Source organism: Adiantum capillus-veneris, chromosome 24, assembly GCF_014529385.1.
Source record: "Adiantum capillus-veneris isolate H3 chromosome 24, ASM1452938v2, whole genome shotgun sequence".
Classification (NCBI taxonomy): domain Eukaryota; kingdom Viridiplantae; phylum Streptophyta; class Polypodiopsida; order Polypodiales; family Pteridaceae; genus Adiantum; species Adiantum capillus-veneris.
In genome coordinates, this window is record NC_140954.1 from 122891851 (window position 1) to 122910288 (window position 18438).

An 18438-nucleotide genomic window follows, 5' to 3' on the forward strand; every position below is an offset into this window, starting at 1 on the left:
TGGAATCCATGCTTCCCACGCCTGATGTCTTCAGCCCGGCCTCCTCCATCTCCAATGAATCTTCATGGCAAGAGAGAGAGAGAGAGAGACCTCCAAGAGATTGAGAAGCAGAGAGCATCCATACAAGCTCCAAGTTTTCCCCCCTTCCTCCATGGTTGTCTATTCCCTGAGCTCTGATACCAATTTAAAACTAGAAGGGACTGGACCATGCAACTCTCCTCCCAACCTCGCTATATATAGGCACATAGTCGTCCAAACATAGCACCCTTGACCGCATGTCCGTGTTGACCCTTGGCCTGCCTGGTCGTACTCTAGGCATGACAATGAGAGAGTAGAGGCAAAGAGCTATGAGGAGCCCATCTACACCAGAAACTGACTATAGATCAATCCCCACAACTCTAACCAACATGCAATGGGGCAGAAAGACACTTTTTTGTGGGTATTTTGGAGGGGCATAGTGTTGATTGGAGCACACTCAATCGAGGCCGCCCCTCATCAGTCCCTGTCCATAGTCCCACCTCTTGAAACCTCCTGAGTCCTAGTGCCTTGTTGCCCAAGTCTCCCCCCCCTCCTCTCTCTCTCTCTCTCTCTCTCTCTCTCTCTCCTTCTACATTCGGAAACTCTAAACCCTAAACCGGCCGGGCTCTCTCTCTCTCTCTCTCTCTCTCTCTCTCTCTCTCTCTCTCTCTCTCTCTCTCTCTCTCTCTCTCCTTCTACATTCAGAAACTCTAAACCCTAAACCGGCCGGGTTCACAGTGCGCGACAACAGTGAAACAACATTGCACGCCAATGAATCCCGTGCCTGCATGTCAGCTTGCTTGTTCACAAAGGGCGGCGGCAGTGATCCACTTTCCATGCCAATGCATGGCCTTAACGAAGCGCTTGTCTTCCGAACCCCCCCCCCGCCCCGCCCCCAAAGGGCTTCCACCCTCCACGTCGGACGTCGGACCCGCATTGCTCAGCTTAACTTTTCCTATAACCATCCCACTTTATTAAAAACAAAAAGTCTCAACGTTCCTTTCCATTGAGATTACCTTCTCCACCTCCCAAAAAAAAAAACGGCTCTCACTCCAACGTTCACAAAAGAACACCCCCCCCCCCCCCCCTCCCATTTCCTTATAAAATGGAGCAAAATCTTCTATTGTGATCAAGGCTATGACTATGCTCTTTTGCATTTGAGGGATTCTACAAGCACATCAAACCTTCCCCTCCTCCTCCCCCCCCCCCCCCCCCCCCCCCCCCCTTTATTCTTCATAAAATGTATCATTATCTTCTATTGTGAGCCTGTCACATCAACACAGAGAAGAAGGCCATGCTCTTTTGCATTTGAGGGACTCTACAAGCACAGTGGGTAATATCAAATTTTAAGCTTATTTGACATGCTTTATTTTAACAATTAGCTTGTTTGATATGCTCTATGGTGTACCAACATTTTATATGATGGCGTTCTTGTAGGATTGAAGCGTCGAGCGGCCAACGGCGGTTCAAATTGGCTCATTAAGGTCGCATTGATTTTTGTGATTCACACTTTTATGCATTGATCTCAACTTTGTGTGCACATCTTTAACACTATTATTTTTTTGCGGTGTAGGTACGATGGACTCCAACCCAAATCAATTTTTTGACTTCCAACGGGAAGATAACGACCCTATTCTCTCCCAACCTCCGTTTTCTCAATCCACTTACTATCCATATCCCCACCCTTCATTCCACATGCCACCTCATGGCTACCAAGCCATGATGAACTCTCCCTCCATCTCTCTTAATTTGCCCTTTATGTTTCTGAGACCCCCAAATTATGGTTCTCAAATTCCACCACCTCATCCCTCTCCTTCTCTAAATGCTCATAGCCCACATTCTCCTATGGCTACACACCCTTCTCATCCCTCACCCCCTTTGAGTGCCACTAGTCTTAACTCCAATATGGATGCCGCCCCCGATCATGTGGCGTCCACTCCATCACCCAACCCTACCCCTAACCCCATGCGAGCTTCTCTATTATAGAATTGATATTTTATTATTTATTGTAGCTGACAGGTGGAAAATACTAGACCCAGCTTGGCCTATGCGAATGGATTTGTATATCATGTACATTTTATTATTCAAGTGATCTTTTATGAGCTTTGGCCATTTATGACCGGCCGGCCATTTTGTAACCAATTTGACCATTCAAGAAATCTATAAAACAAATACGTGCAAAAGGGAAATGGTCACTCTTGCACGGGGGAGATTGCACCCAGTATCTGCGTAGTTCTTCTCTCCTCTCTTCTCCTCTCTCTCGCCGTGCCGGCGTAGCACTCCGCTCTAGGAGGTGCGCTTGCACGTGCTCTCTTGCTCTCTCTCGCTCTCTATCTCTCTTTGTTCGTGTACAATTGGATTATATGCTCACATGATTCGTCAGGTATGTATATTTGTCGTGTTTTACAGTTCCCATGATGCTATCTGAGGTATTTTGCGGGGATGTCGCGCATCTGTTTGTAGCAGTGGTATCAGAGCTGTGGCTATGCTCTTGGACTTGCAGCGATGATGACTATGGAGACTATTGTGAACAAAGATACGTCATGCTTACTTACACTTAATTTTTCTTGTTTAAAATTAGAGGTACATGATTATTATGAACCTCCTTGCATCATAAGTATTTCATTTTTATTTTATTTTAATGATTGATCAAATGTCTTTATAGGTAAGGATAATTGGTTGTACCATACGTATAGTCTAGAGCAAAATATCAGCTAATATGATGCATGCAATCGAGCTCAAGTACAGAAAGAAAGAGATTAGGCTATCATATTGTTTATTAAACCTAAGAGGGTAGAGCTATAAGTAATGGAGATTTGATTAGTTTCTTCTTAGCTAGGAGAAGAACCAGTAGAGGAAGTGAAAATTTACCAGAATAGGAGTAAATCCTAGGCGATCTCAAGGGATCTATGGGGCTCAAGACTGATACCACTAGTATGGATGCATGGTATCAGCAAACAACCATTGAACGCGACAAATCTTCTTTCAACCCCACATAAATAATCTCGATAGCCACTGAAGATTTGTCTGGATGAGTTCTGCTTAGGACACACATGATCTCGACGAACTTTGAGTGACCTTCAAGGTCCCTCCCATTGTGCAATATTGAAGGAAGAATCAGGATTTGACCATAGCTACTGTTGAATGCATGACAATAAGCCTTAGATTTGTCGTGGGAACAAATAAATAAATAAATAATAATAATACTAGCCAGAAATGGTTATATGGCCTGCAGCAGCGGCACTAGCTTCAAGCCGACGACATTAGGAAACTTTGTGCTCGCACTTGAGAACTCTGGCTTGCTTAAGAGATGATGAGGGAGTTGTCGCCATTTGGCACACTACACAAACTGGCCGCCTCAAAACCGGCAGGATCTGGCTGCAACAGAGCTGTGTCGAGCTGGAGTGTGCGTCCTTGACCCACCACAATGTCAAGCCTTGCAACCATGCAGCTTCGAATCTACTACCATCAATTTTTAGTGGTCACCAGCTAAAGAGCGGCCCATATTTCATCGCTATTTTCAGCCGCCAGAGAAAACGGCGCTCTCGCTCTCTCTCTCTCTCTCTCTCTCTCTCTCTCTCTCTCTCTCTCTCTCTCTCTCTCTCTCTCTCTCTCTCTCTCTCTCTCTCTCTCTCTCTCTCTCTCTCTCTCTCTCTCTCTCTCTCGCTCTTCTCTCTCTCTCTGCCTTTCTCTCGCACTGACTGCAGTTCAATTGCCCCTCTTGCTCGTCCTCAACTACCCCCCCCCTCGTTGTCATTGGCGGCCATCACTGACGCCCGTAGTCGACTCTTGTTTTTCGCCTACCACCAGAGCCACCACGATGAAAAGTGCGGTCCCAACTGCACATCTATCATTTCGTAGCTCCTCACCTTTGCTTTCCCATGCAAATGGTGTTGCTCACAACCAGGCATAACATGCAACTGACCTTGGCCACACAACCAACTCTCCTCATGTTCGACTTTGCATGCAACTACTACTCAATCTCTCGCTACACACACCAACTGGAGTTCTCCACAATACCTTCCACCACCTAGAGTGCCTATACGCTACTGCCAGCTTTTGAAGATTACCAACCAATTACTGTACACCACCAAACTGCCATGCAGAATCGCCCACTCTCAGTCTCTCCACAATATTACTACCCCCACCAACCCCCTTCTAATCACACACAATCAGGCAGTCGAACTCTATCTCTCAAATATTTCTCCGGGTCAACCTGAGTCATCTCACTCTCTCTCCGAGTTACATGCATCCGCAAAGGGGCCATGGACCATGCCTTCAAGATCCTCATGAAGAGGATTATGGTCAATTGAATCACCAAAAAATTGTTGCAATGCATTAGGGCCTGCTGTCTGCATCTGAATCTGTGATGATGGTGCAGCAAATTCCTTTTGCAAACAAGTTTGAGGTCTAAAGCATGAACTCAAAAGGAGTGGGACGAGGGTTACTTGCATCTCTATTGCAGAGATATGGGTCTTCCCCCGGTATCTGGCATGTCAAAAACTCTTTGGAAGGGGAATTTTCCAAAGCAAAGCCATCCGCAGTATCTTGCCAAGAAGCATCAATAGCAACGCATCTCCTTGTTGCAGATTGAGCTTTGAATGCCACAGGGCTCCATACTGGTTGCTGAGGTCTCCAAGACCCCTCTCCAATTCTCCCAAGTTGATGCTCAACAAAGGAGGAGTGATGCTCCTGAGGTTGACTCCCTTAATTCCGAGTGTGGCTGTTTATGGCGCAATTTCTCAGAAATTGAGCCTTGTAAGCTTGTTGCAGATGACAAACCATTCTTATATTGCTCTAGAAGATTTTTGTGTGCATAACAAAGACCCGCTTTCCCTCTTGCAAACTTGTCGCATGATCACAATTTGAAGTCCATGTCAAGATCCCTCATCCAGCATGCTTCCACCATACACAGAACTTTCTTGGCCCCACAAACATTGCTCCCCCCCCCCCCCTTTCTCTCCCACCCTCCCCTATGTGGACTGCTTATAGTGGCAGCCATGCGTGATGCTCTGCAGAGACCAGAGACCGCTGCAATACTTTTTGGACCAGCCGGCCATCCGTTACCTATGCCACTCCTTTTATGCTCCATTGTTTGATTCGTTAATTCTATTGTTGTTTTGTTTTGGTGAGTTGTTCCACCAAAAATCATCCACTATCACAGTGCAATAATTTGTGGTTTAATATTATTATATCTAATAGGAGTTTCTAGAAGAGGATTGGGCTCCAATTGGCTCCATGCCACATTTTTCTTATTTCTTCTGTCTCGGCATGCTTTGTGTGTCTATCTTTAAGGAGGAGATAAGCGCTGCTATGTCTCTTGGTATTTCAATGTTTGTTCAAAATTAAAGATGACCATCGAAAGTAGTTCCTACGAAATTTTTCACGAGGAATTTTCCTTGAGAATGCAATGGTGGAAATCAAACTTTGGATCAGAGTAATCATAGCAGTATTTGTTGATCAAGTTAAGGCTTGCCAAAAACAATTTTCCTAACTGAAGAAAATAAGGGCACACCTAAAGCTCTTTTGTTTTGCTTTTTTAGGTCAAAACAGTCAAAATTCAAAGTATTTTCAGATATTCACACTAAAACTTGTAAAACTTTGCCATTTTACTTGAAGGAAAGCTTAGAATCTAGCCGATGTTTTGCTGTTTTAGCTCGTTTAAATAATACTGGTGAAATTTTACCACTTTGAGCATAAATACAGACAGAGGCTTCAAATTTTAATCCCATCCCTTACTAACTCGAATCCTAGTCCATGAGCTTATTTTCCATAGGAGAATATCTACAAGAAAGTGGCATTGTATTATGACTTCTGAATGCTTCTTAGTAGCTATGCCAAATGTATTAAATACTATCCTGAAAACTATTGTAGCACTCATTTAGTAGTACGTGATATCTCCCATGGACATGGGAGATGGGATCCAAGACCTCCATTAATCTAAGGACTTGACATTAAGGGAGCATTTTAAGCCTTGTTGCGAATGTATACTTGGGTTACTTACCTTCGTACACCAAAAAAAAAAAAAAAAAAAACTTTCCCTCATCGCACCCCATTCATACACAGACTTTGCTTTCATAAATTCCTTATCAATTTAATTACTAAGTGTATTTTCAGGGTATATATATATATATAATGCATGAATATTTGGATATACATATCTAGCAAGAGTATTTCAAATTTCTGTAACACAATCCCCCGCTCTAATATTCTCATTTGATAAATGCTCCATTAACTTTGCTCTTAATAATTTCTCTGCTTATTTGTGACTCAAGTTCATCTATGCTATTAAGTTGAACTGCAGAGTTTTTTCTTCTTGCTAAGTTCTCTCACATTTGAGTTTCAGCAAAAAAAATTGTATTCCAATTTAATTTTAACTTTTTGATTGTCGAGTCAAGGTGCCGACACTGTACATTCTAAAAGTGTAATCAACCACTAATACTGAATCGACTTCTAGATAGGAAGGATCTCCTTTTATTTCATTGCAAATTATCACATTTTGGATTTGTTAACTATATTTTGATATAAACTACTAGTTGCAGCACTTGTACCTCCCCCCACCAGCCAACAATGGTATATATACTTTCACATACAGTAAACCCTCTTGGTCATGGCTTCTGATTGCATTGAAAGGAATTTTTATTGAAATGATTTGTCAATAAGCTATGCAGCTACTCATGTGAGATAAGGTGCTCTAGATAGTAACCAGGAATTTGTAAGTACCTTGCTATACTCCAAAATGACGTCACACACATAGTAAATACTTTTCTCTTTTATGCCTTGCCTAGTCCATTGGTCACAGACACACAGATTCACCGATTTAGGCAGTGTGTAGATACTCATCTTGATGCAGATCCGCCGATTTAGGCAGCACATTGATAAATTACAGATTCATGATTTTTAAACAATATCAAATGCAGATTCGCCGATTTAGGCAGCATAAGTGCCGATTTGCCGATTTAGCCAGCACGTCTTATTGGTGTAGATTTGCCGATTTAGGCAACACCGATCACAAAATCATGCTGCAGTGGGCTGGCCACCACTGCAACTGGTATGATTTTGTTACCCGGGTATACAAAATGAAGGATATTTGGATTTTGGATTTGCATATTTGGATTTTGGACGGAGACATTTGGACTTGAATTTTTATGGGTTGTCGCGACAATATTTATGGAATTGGATTTGAGATTGATGAGAATTGATTATGATGAGTGTGACCAATGATATCCTGATTAGTCAGGGTATGACATATAGTGCTTATTCTAGTGGTATGGGATACTAGAATAAGTAGTATGTGGATGACGGCAAGCATAAGCAATGTTGTTCAGTTTCATTCATTTTACTATATGCTATTTTTGACACAGATTTCTAATCATTTTTCTTTCAGTAGTATCGTTTGCAGATTTCTTATCTTTGCAACTAAGGACAGTTGCTTTTCAACGGAGAGGTATGTTATAGAATTGACATTTTATTATTTATTGCAGCTGACAGGTGGAAAATACTAGACCCAGCTTGGCCTATGCGAATGGATTTGTATATCATGTACATATTATTATTCAAGTGCTCTTTTATGAGCTTTGGCCATTTATGACCGGCCGGCCAGTTTGTAAAATTTGACCATTCAAGAAATCTATAAAACAAATACGTGCAAGAGGGAAATGGTCACTCTTGCACGGGGGGAGATTGCACCCAGTGTCTGCGTAGTTCTTCTCTCCTCTCTTCTCCTCTCTTCTCCTCTCTCTCGCCGTGCCGGCGTAGCACTCCGCTCTAGGAGGTGCGCTTGCACGTGCTCTCTTGCTCTCTCTCGCTCTCTATCTCTCTTTGTTCGTGTACAATTGGATTATATGCTCACATGATTCGTCAAGTATGTATATTTGTCGTGTTTTTCAGTTCCCATCATGCTATTTGAGGTATTTTGCAGGGACACCGCGCATCCGTTTGTAGCATTCTCAACCCAAGGCAAGCCGTGCCAAATCGACGAAGAGGAAAGAAGTCACCAATGAGGAGGTTGTGCTACAAAACCAGACCGCAACAAAGAAGCCCAAAGCCTCGAAGAAGAAGAGCACCATCGACTTGGGAGGCGATGAACGATGGTGACAACAAGAAAAGCAAGTGGAAAGATTAATGGGTGAACCAGCTCATGCATATCCGGAGGGGGACATGAATGAGGAGTTCAATAATCCCGGGAAGCAAGGGATCAATTTATGGGAAAAAGTGGCTACTAAACTAGCCGCCACTTACCCTGACTTTGATAAAGATAGTGAAAGATTTCCGCAAAAAGTGGCAAGCAGTATTGCAACAATACCGCTAGGAGAAAGCCCATAATTTTTGGTAATGATAGGAAGCATATATGCAAATGGTTCGACATAGTGGATGAATACTACCATGCCAGAGCCACTGTTACTCCTGTTAGCCACGCTTCTTCATCCACAATGGAGGATGTTACCCCAACAAATGGTGACACCTTAGAAGAAAACCCCTCTCCACGTCAAGAGAAGACCCAACCCACTCTGTCCTCAAGCCGTAAAGTCGCTCGGAAGTCCTTGGCCGAGATGGCCGGTACAGGGAAACTTCTCTTGGAGCATCTAAAGGAGACCGCTACCCAGAGTATTGTCTTGGAGAAGGAGAGGCTCAATATACTAGTTGCAATGCGCATGACTATGAGTGATTTTTTGAAGGAGTCTAGAGGGGGTGACAACTAGTTTTTTCACAGCTTCTATGTTTTTTCAAGGTTTTGTTGTAATTTGTCAAAGCTTTCAAAGCTTGCATATTTTATTGTTGTGCTTCCGAAGTGTATGAAAATGTCTCAAGGTTTCAAAGTATGATAAAAATGCAATAAATTAAAGTGGACCATGTACTAAATATCTTGCATCCTTTCAACGATTGCAGGATTCAATGGCCATATCCAAGGAAATGGCTCTCTATTGTGCATGGTTGTGTTCTTTAGCCATTTATGAATTGGTAAAGGAGCCCAGCGTTTGCGATGATGAGTCCATAGTGCAAACTTGGTTGCATGCTTGCGAGTGCATGGCACGGTCTGTAAGCCTCAAGAAGATCGCCAACCGAAGGAGGGGTCATGAACGACGGCGTGTGTGGGCATACCCACGTACAAGGCTTTGTTCGATGCTATCTCCTAAGTGCTTACAATGCTAGCATGTTCAAGCGGCGTCTAAGGGTCAGCAAAGAAACCTTCAATTACCTTTGTGGGAAGCTTGCACCCTTCATGCAAAAGAAATCCACAAACTTTTGCAAGGTCGTGCCAATAGAAGATAGAGTAGCAATCGCTCTTACCAGAATTGCTACTGGAGATGGACTCTTGGGCCTTGGTGACACTTATGGATGTGCCAAGAGCACATCTTGTGGAATTGTACTTGATTTTTGCAAGGCAATCGTGAAATCTGGCCTTAGGGATATGTACATCAGATGGCCCACAAGCTCTCGACTTGCGACATTGGCGCGCGAGTTTGAGGCTGCAAGAGGAATCCCCTTTGTTGTTGGTGCGATAGATGGTTCCCACATTCTCATCATTGCACCAAAGGACAACCATGTCGACTACTTCAAGCGAAAAGGTTTCCACTCTATTTTGTTGCAACTAAATGTATCTGCTAATTGTTCAATATGGAATTATGATGTTGGATGGGCCGGATCAGTGCATGACTCCTTGAATTTCACTAGAAGTGAGCTAGGACAAAGATATGCAAAAGGGGAGCTAGGCAACTATTGTTTAGTTGGTGATTGCGCTTATCCGGCACGGCCATATATGCTAGTGCCTTTCAAAGGGTGCAAAGAAGGGTTGTCACGCCTCAAGTACTACTGGAATTTCATTCAATCCAGTACAAGGATGCCAGTTGACAGAGCGTTTGGAATGTTGAAGGCAAGGTTTAGAATTTTGTTAAAAAGATGTGACATGAATCTACGCTATGTGCCATATCTTGTAGCAGCTTGTCTTGTGCTTCACAACCTTTGTATTTTCCATGGAGAATCTTTTGATATGGAGTGGGTGTGGGAGGCAGAAGCAGAACTGGCGAGTCACGCGACAGAGGATCAAAGAGTAGGTGCTACATCCATGATGGAGCTTATGGCAACACGGGAAGTCAGAGTAGAGGAGGCTATGGAGCGTGCTCAAGGCAGCGATGAAGGAGGTTCCAATGACCTTGGAGTAGGCTCCGAGAGGCGAGACAATATTGCAAAGGCAATGTACAAAGAGCAGGCACAGATGAATGTCCAAGAAATTTTTGGAAATGAGACTTTAGAGGAAGTAGATTCATCATCATCTTCAAGTTAGAGTTTTTGTAACAAATGCATTCAATTTAATAAATTTTATGCTATGGTTTGTACTATGCTTTATTGATGCAAATGCTAAAAGCTTCTTCCTTTCACTCTTTTTTTCCGCCGCTGCCCAATGTTTACACAAGCCGGCGGAAGAAAATCGAGTGACTTTTTCTTCCACCCTCTATGTGAACAAATGGGTGGCGGAAGTGTGCATTATGTAACTCTACCACCCGGAAAAGCAACTTTTGGAGCCTCTCTTTCGCCGCCTCAATGTGAACCCAACCTGAGGAAAAGTGTAAACAAACAAGAAAAACTTTGTGATACTATGTGAGCAAACCCTCGTCACTATATGGCACGGCTCCGGGTCAGAGGGGATCTAGGGTCCAAATTTGGGAGGCAAGGCGGCTTTAATCTCCACCGTCGGATCACACAGTGAACTAGGGGTGGGTAAACTGGGGGGTGAACTAGGGGCGGGTAAGCTAGGGGTGGGTGAACTGGGGGTGAACTAGGGGCACGTAAACTAGGATATGATCATGTGCCATACCAACATGGACAGTGACGCGCGCTAATGTGATGATAGGGCATTCGTGTGACAATCGAGACGTCCCAGGTTCGATCCACACCCCGCGAGGCGGGTGAACTAGGGGGGGTGAACTAGGAGTGAACTTGGAGCTCCATTTTTGCCCCGAGTTCACCCCTAGTTCACCCCAGTTCACTACATGATCCGACGACCGAAATTAAAGCCGTTTCGCACTAACAAATTTGGGCCTTAGATCCCCCCGGTAGAGCCGTGCCATATAGTGACGAGGTGACCAAACCCACAGTGTCTCTTTTCTGAGCGGTGAGCAGTCAAACTTGAACACACAGTTGTAATTGGGCAGTGAATTCAAGCATCGACCCAAGGAAGTCTACAGTTCCGAAGAAGAACTTGCTGATGATGGTAGCATCAATCGATGATGGCTACTGCAATGCATCACCTAGCGACAAGCATCGGCTTGGTCGAAGGCTTAGGAGCAGAGAACTCTGCACCTCACAGAACCTCTGACTCGTTTCTACTGCATTCCAAACTCATCAAAGGCTCTATGTGGATTGATTGCTGGTTCATTCATTTTATGGCGGATACAGACGTCAAAGGAGGGGAGTATGTTTTGCCTCTCCCCGTCTATGATGCAGAGCCATATGGACAATCTGAGACCACAACCGATTACAGAGCACTTAACACAAGTGCTTCTTTTGTGGCCTCACTCAGGGATTGTGCCAAAAACCAGGACCTTCACAGAGGCTCTCAAATACACGATGATATTGCAAAATTGGATTTGACAGGCAGATGCTCTGATGCTCTTATTTCTATGTATGTGAAATGTGGTGCAATCGGAAAAGCAAAGACATTGCTTGAAACTTATAAGAGCAAGAATGTATCCTCATGGACTGCACTCATAGTAGGATATACCCGACAGGGAAAAGGTAGAGATGCTATTGAGTGTTTCGAACAGATGCAGCGTGAGGGCATCATTCCGGATTCTATCACTTTTGCTTGCCTTTTGAGAGCTTGTGGTAGTATAAAGGCTATAGAAAAAGGCAGCCTAATTCATAAACAGATAGCGAGTCAAGGGCTGCTAGGAAGTGATACTGTGCTGGGTAATGCTCTTGTGGACATGTATGCCAAGTGTGGTGATCTTGCAAAAGCACAACACGCATTTGATGAACTTCCTTCCCAGGATGTTGTCTCTTGGAATACTTTGTTGGCCGGTTATACTCAACATGGGCAATGTGGGCGAGCATTATTATGTTTTGAGAGGATGAAAAGAGAGGGCATGCCTCCAAATGAAGTAACCTACACTTGCGCTTTGAAAGCTTGTAGCCTTGCAAGAGCTGGTGCTAAAGGTGAACAAATTCACGACGAGACTGCAAGGCAAGGGTTGTTGAAACGTAATCCTGTACTTGGAGCTGCTCTTGTGGACATGTATGCCAAGTGTGGTGCTCTTGAGAAGGCACAACGAGTGCTTGAGGAACTTTCATTTCGTGATGTCGTTTTATGGAATGCCTTGATCGGAGGATATGCCAAGCAAGGTCTAGGAACAGAAGCACTGAAATGTTTTAAGTCAATGCAGCACAAAGGCATCACCCCAAATGCTGTTACCTTTACTTGCACCTTGAAAGCCTGTGGCATAACCGGGGCAATAGATATTGGAAAACAAATTCATGATGGCATTGCCAAAGAGGGGCTGTTAAAGAACAATGTCATTCTTGGCACTGCTCTTGTAGATATGTATGCAAAGTCTGGTGCTTTCACTATGGCGCAAGAAGTGCTTGAGGAGCTTCCATCTCGTAGTGTTGTTACTTGGAGTGCACTGATCGCAGGATATGCCCAGCATGGCCAAGGGGAGCAAGCACTCCGTTGTTTTGATCAGATGCAGCGCGAGGGCATATCTCCTGACAGAGTGACCTTCATTTGCATCCTGAAAGCATGTGGGAGCATAGGGGCAGCTGACAAGGGCAATCACATTTATAATCAAATTGTCCAACTGGGGCTCCTAAAATTGGATGTTAAGCTTGGAACAGCCGTGGTGGATATGTATGTGAAATGTTGTGATCTTGCAAAAGCGAGAGAAGTGCTGGAAGCGCTTCCTATTCGCAATATCGTCTCGTGGAATACACTAATTGCTGGATATGCTCAACAGAACCAAGGTAAGGAGGCACTAGACTGTTTCGAGCTCATGCAGTGTAAGGGGTTCCGTCCAGATGAGGTGACATTTGCTTGCATTTTAAAAGCTTGTGGCATCGTAAATGCATTAGACAAAGGAGAACTGATTCATGATATAATTGCTAGGCAGAAAATGCTTGTAACTGATGTCGTCCTTGGATCTGCTCTTGTGGACATGTATGTCAAGTGTGGTGCCCTTGTGAAAGCCAGAAAAGCTTTAGAAATGCTCCCTTCTCGGAATGTTGTCTCTTGGAACACATTAATTGCAGGATATGCACAACAAGGTCAAGCTGAGGAAGCATTACGTTCTTTCAAGCAGATGCAGCTTGAGGGCATTTCTCCAGATGCAGCAACGTTCTCTTCTGTACTGAGCTCCTGTAGTCACCTTGGTCTAGTAGAGGACGGCTATGCGCATTTTACAAGTATGAGCGCAAAGTATGGTTTGAAGCCACAATTAGAGCATTATAGCTGCATGGTTGATCTTTACGGGCGTGCAGGGCACCTTGATAAAGCAGCAAGAGTGATACAAGACATGCCATGCACTGATGATTCTGCCATTTTGTCTGCTCTTCTTGGGGCTTGTCAAAAGTGGGGGGATGTGAAGGTTGGCAAATGGGCTTTTCAAGAGGCAGTACGTGTGGATAAAAGTGAAGGAGGAGCCTATGTGCTAATGGCAAACCTACATGCAGCTACGGATGTGCAAACTGATGCAGAAAATGTGGAAGCAGTGAGATTGGAAATTTAAGGAAAGGAATAATCAAGGCCTGCCAGTTTGAACAGCCATGAGAACTTGTGGAGGAAAAAGCAAATTGGATGTTCAGAGAGATTTTTTACTGATGTTTGAGCAAAGTATACAGTGGGTACGACTATCAGCGGAGATCTGTATGGATAGGTAGATGGGCTAATGTACTGAGTTCTGAAGCAGATTAGGAGTACATACTTCATCATAATGCACATAGGCTGGAAGTGCTGACATGGGTTATAGGGCTCTCAATGTCACACGGGAAAAACACGTGTTGACATGATGTGTTTGCATCGCCAAGGGTCTCAATGCTTTGAGTGAACTATTCTTTTTGGGTGTCACATATGAAGGATTCTCTCAAGATCCTTCTCTGTTACCAACACACTGTCTATCACTCATGTTCATGGGGATGCTTGAGTGTGGGTTTTGTTTAGTGCCCCATTGCCTTTGTGAAGAGGAAGAAGAAGAAGAGAATTTTTACTGCAATAGGAACCTGGGTCTCACACTCCCTCTCGCTCACAACAATCTCTCTTCGGCCTTGCACACACATTGAGGGCAGCCACCCGAGAGACCTTGAAGATCGATCCAATGAGTCTTGAACTCAAGACTTGAAGAGGGTAACAAAATCACTCTAATACCCGATGACCTATGTATTCAGAGGTAAATGAGGCAATAAAAAAAATGATAGGTTCACAGCAATGGTCCAACGTGGCTCAGAGGCTGAATAAAAGTAAATATGGCTCAGAGATAATGGATCCATGACTCAGACATTGGAAAGCACATAGCCTTCGAAGGACCTACATCCCAACCAAAAGAGTGATAGTTATGGACAGTGTAACTACGTAAATTTATACAAGTGAAAGCAAGACCATAGGGGAATTTTTTCTAGGCTTATTCATGCCAATGCAAACAATAAAACAAACTCTTTTTTAAAAAAAAAGAAAATTACCAAAATACATCTCAAATTTAAAAAATTCCCCAATATTTTGTCATGAATTCTTAGAAGGCCCTTCAAATTTTCCAATTTTCCAGAGTTCCCAAAATACCCTTGGTTGTGAGATTAAAATTCTCCAAAGATCAAAAACTTTGTAGCTTTTCATAAGAAGACTGATTGTCTATCAATACAAAGATGCTAAAACTAGAATTTGAGTTGGTTATCTAGGCTTTGGAGATGAATTGCTTCATTATTTTTAGACATAATTGCTTTTTTTTTTTGTGAAGTAATTTGTCGTTGAAGTAATTTGTGACAAATTACGTGCTAACCACTCAAAAACAAATCTCAATTTTAAAAAAGAAATTGGAATTAGAGAATCTTGAACAATCCAACCAACAAGGGTATTTTGGGAATTTCCACAAATTAGAGGGGTATTTTGGTAACTTTCCCTTTTTTTTAATGATTCTTTCCTTTCCATTTACTTTTGAAAGCTATCTGAGTGCACTTTTTGCATACGGCTTGGTCACACTAAGGAACATGTTGATCTTATTTGCTAAGCTCGAACAAGAAGACGCAAAACAAGCAAAGATTGTGACCATTGATTTAGATTGTGGCCGGTATTAGAGATTTAACGATATTTTTTCATGAAAGATTTGGCACCTAATACTATTTCTGTACTCTATATTCCAGACATGATACCCTAGTGGAATATCCCTCTTCCACGTCATCTTGTGACGTGCGACCCCTCACCAGAGAGACACACACACACACACACACACACACACACACAGAGAGAGAGAGAGAGAGAGAGAGAGAGAGAGAGACAGAGAGAGTCCCCCAATCTCAGAAAAATAAAACTCCTTTCAAAACATCTTAACTCCATAAGTTAAGGATGAGTTTAGAAAATAAAAAGATTCATGAAGGTGGAAAGTCAAAAGACTTTTTGTGTCCATATAATAAAGAGGTGGTGGAGAGCACATTAGTATTTTATTTCTCCTTCAAAGTTTTCTTCTTTAAGAGTGTCCTTCCACTATGTAGGTAGTGAATATTTTTGGCTTTTTAAAAGAAGCCTTAGAAGAGTGTTGGGTTAGACATACTTTCAATGTTTTTGGTGATGATTGAGACTCGCTTTAAATGTTATTTCAGTTGATATATATGGATCTTACCCTTCATTTCACATCCTGACATGTCTTACCCTTCATTTCACATCCTAACATGTCTTGACTTTTCTTGCATTCTATTATTTTAGAATGTTAAAGTGAAGCTTCACCTTTCATAATTTTAGTAAATTCTATGGAGACACACACACATTGATGAGTTCTTTTTATTTCACATTTCATTTCATAGCCTCACATGGCTTGACTTTTCTTGCCTCCCATAAATTAATTATAATCAATATTCAAGAAAGTCTCTTTAATTAAGCGTTTGTCGACAAAATTTTCTTCTCATCCCATTAAGAAGCGAATCAAAAATACTAGCATATATATTGCAAGATTTTTGAACTATTTTCTCACATAATTCACCATTTTCTTTCCTTTACCATGATTTGCAACCGGCTAGTCTCAATTTTCAATAAGATCAACGCTAAGCTGAGGCAATCCTTTCCCAAGAGTTAAACTCAACCTAATGACTTTATCACGTTCTTATTTTTTTAGAAAGCCATCGTGACCCTTTTACTTGTTTTTTTGAAGCCATAGGGGATACCAGCTAGGTTAATTTAAAAAAAAAAAAAACCCACGAATCAAGCGAGATGCCTTGGTAGGGAGAGTCAATAGCTAGCGGATGCAGGCTCTGCGTGGCTGCAGGTGATCAGTGGGAGAAGGAACATCGCCTTTTTTTTATAAAAATTTGTACGCAGCAATCAACCAAAGTGGGTGGGCGAGTTGGTTATCTCAACATGGTCCGTTTGAACTCTCGGCTACTCGAGTTAGCCTTGGAGTTTTTGGTTAGCAACCTAGCATGGACAAAGTGAGTCGTGTACGAGAACGGAATGTGGAAAGGTTCCATTTAATGATTTAATAAAATATGGATGTTGCCATTATGAATACCTTATGTGTTGTCTCTTGCGTTTTTGGCCTGTTGAAGCAAGACAAATTTTTTTGCCAAGAAAAACGCGAAGTGAATTATATTAAGAAAGCATAGAGGATTACAAAGGACCCAAGGTGAGAGTTAGGTCGCATAAAGTTCGATGTGCAAACTGTTAGTTCATTACAAAAGTTGCAGCCTTGGAGGTAGGGCTAGAAAAATACATTTTTCTTAATCGATCAAAATAAGGGGAAACTTGAAATTCTCTTGGTTTTCAGGTCAAAATTTGAAGCTTTTGCCAGTAATTACACTAAAACTTGTGTAAATTTGTCGATTATTTTCTTAAAGGCAAGCTCAAAATCTAACCAAGATTTTATAATTTCAATCGGTTAAAATACACTAGGCCCCAATTTTTTTCTAACACTGCTTGGGGGCTTGCACTAGGTATATTACTCAGGAAGAGCTCAAGCGAGGGCATCCAAAAGAGGGCATCCGATAAGGGGACATCCAATCACTAGGGGGAGGATATCAATTTGCACCTAGATAGCTTCAAGCAGCTCCTTGGCCCTGTCCAAGTCCTCTTCAGCTCCTGCCAAATCAAAGGCGGTCATATTGATCCAATCTCTCCTGTCTTTCATCAAGTGTGAGTCAGTCGTAATGTCGAGAGATGTCTTTTGCCTTCAGCCGGTAGATCCTGCATTCCTTTTTCAAGATCTTCTTGGCGTGAAGACGAACATCATCAAAAAATATTCGTAGAGATGAACTCTGGTAAGCTCCTTCTAACAAATAGGCATTACGCTGCCTCCATATCAGCCACATAGACTCGGCTCTAACATGATTCCAAGCTAAGGTATGGAGTCAGTGAGGGGGGGCTCCTAGAGCCTTGACAACTGGTGCCCAAATGGGACGGTTAAAAGGACAGTGGCGAAAGAGGTGAGGAAGGTCTTCTACTACTGCTTTGCGGAGAGATTCTTCCATTTTTTCTACTCTTCGATGTGGAAGGCGTGTAGGTGCCTAAAGATCAGAAGAACAACCCGTTTTGCACCTAGATTTTATTGGCCGCCATGGCTATAGTTTTGGCAGGAAAAGTCACCCTCAGGTCCTATGTTATGAACCTGAAGATTGTCCTTGAGAAAGGAAGGCCTTAGAAAGATATAAAATTTGCTACATCCTTTTCTGACAGAGGGGCTCGTGAGTGAAGCTCAAATGAATGTGGTTTCTCGTATTGTTGAAACTTTCTGGCTTGTGTAGTGTAAAGGGGCCAGTAGAGAGCAGCTTAACTTGGCTTCCGACGCCTTTTGTGCCTACAACACAAAATGGAGCGGGGAGGAATGCGATCGAGAACTGGCGATGGTAGGTACTCACTGTTGTAGGCATAGCGCCAGCGATGGCGGGTAGACGAAATGCAAGCAGTAGAGAAATTCCTAGTGTGGCACCACTAAAAAGGCTGACCAGGGGGGTAAAAGACTTGCTGTGACTCAGGCCACACCACGCCTTCAAGAAAACTGGATGTGCGACGGTTAGGGTGGGTGACGGTGAGGAACCATGGCGGACTGTTGAGAGAGAGAGAGAGAGAGAGAGAGAGAGAGACTTCGGTTCGAGAAGAAAAACAACGCTTGTATTGACTGATTAAAAGACTACATATATAGAAATGCTTTGCCATGCAAAACTCCACTAAGACTGGAGTACTTATCTATCTACCAATTAAGGTGTTTCCCACAGGCTTAGAGTGACTAGTGACCA

At 42.9% G+C, this 18438-nt stretch overlaps 2 protein-coding genes across 2 annotated transcripts; both read left to right on the top strand.

Moving 5' to 3' along the window:
* Positions 1-1596: 1596 nt before the first annotated feature.
* On the top strand, positions 1597-8843 carry LOC147427063 (uncharacterized). The gene is made up of 3 exons (XM_086498059.1): positions 1597-1989; positions 7963-8014; positions 8743-8843. The coding sequence occupies exons 1-3, from the start codon at positions 1597-1599 to the stop codon at positions 8841-8843; spliced, it is 546 nt and encodes a 181-aa protein (XP_086354185.1).
* A 2267-nt stretch (positions 8844-11110) lies between these two features.
* Positions 11111-14622, top strand: LOC147427064 (pentatricopeptide repeat-containing protein At5g27110-like). Its single transcript, XM_086498811.1, has one exon. The coding sequence runs from the start codon at positions 11244-11246 to the stop codon at positions 13737-13739; it is 2496 nt and encodes an 831-aa protein (XP_086354937.1). The 5' UTR covers positions 11111-11243; the 3' UTR covers positions 13740-14622.
* Positions 14623-18438: the final 3816 nt, after the last annotated feature.

Excerpts from the sequence above, each read along its gene's own strand:
- LOC147427063 (XM_086498059.1), top strand. The coding sequence starts at position 1,597 with ATGGACTCCAACCCAAATCAATTTTTTGACTTCCAACGGGAAGATAAC. Across the intron at positions 1,990-7,962 it reads CTACCCCTAACCCCATGCGA|CATTCTCAACCCAAGGCAAG; the intron begins GCTTCTCTATTA and ends ATCCGTTTGTAG. Across the intron at positions 8,015-8,742 it reads GACGAAGAGGAAAGAAGTCA|TTTCAAGGTTTTGTTGTAAT; the intron begins CCAATGAGGAGG and ends GCTTCTATGTTT.
- LOC147427064 (XM_086498811.1), top strand. The coding sequence starts at position 11,244 with ATGATGGCTACTGCAATGCATCACCTAGCGACAAGCATCGGCTTGGTC.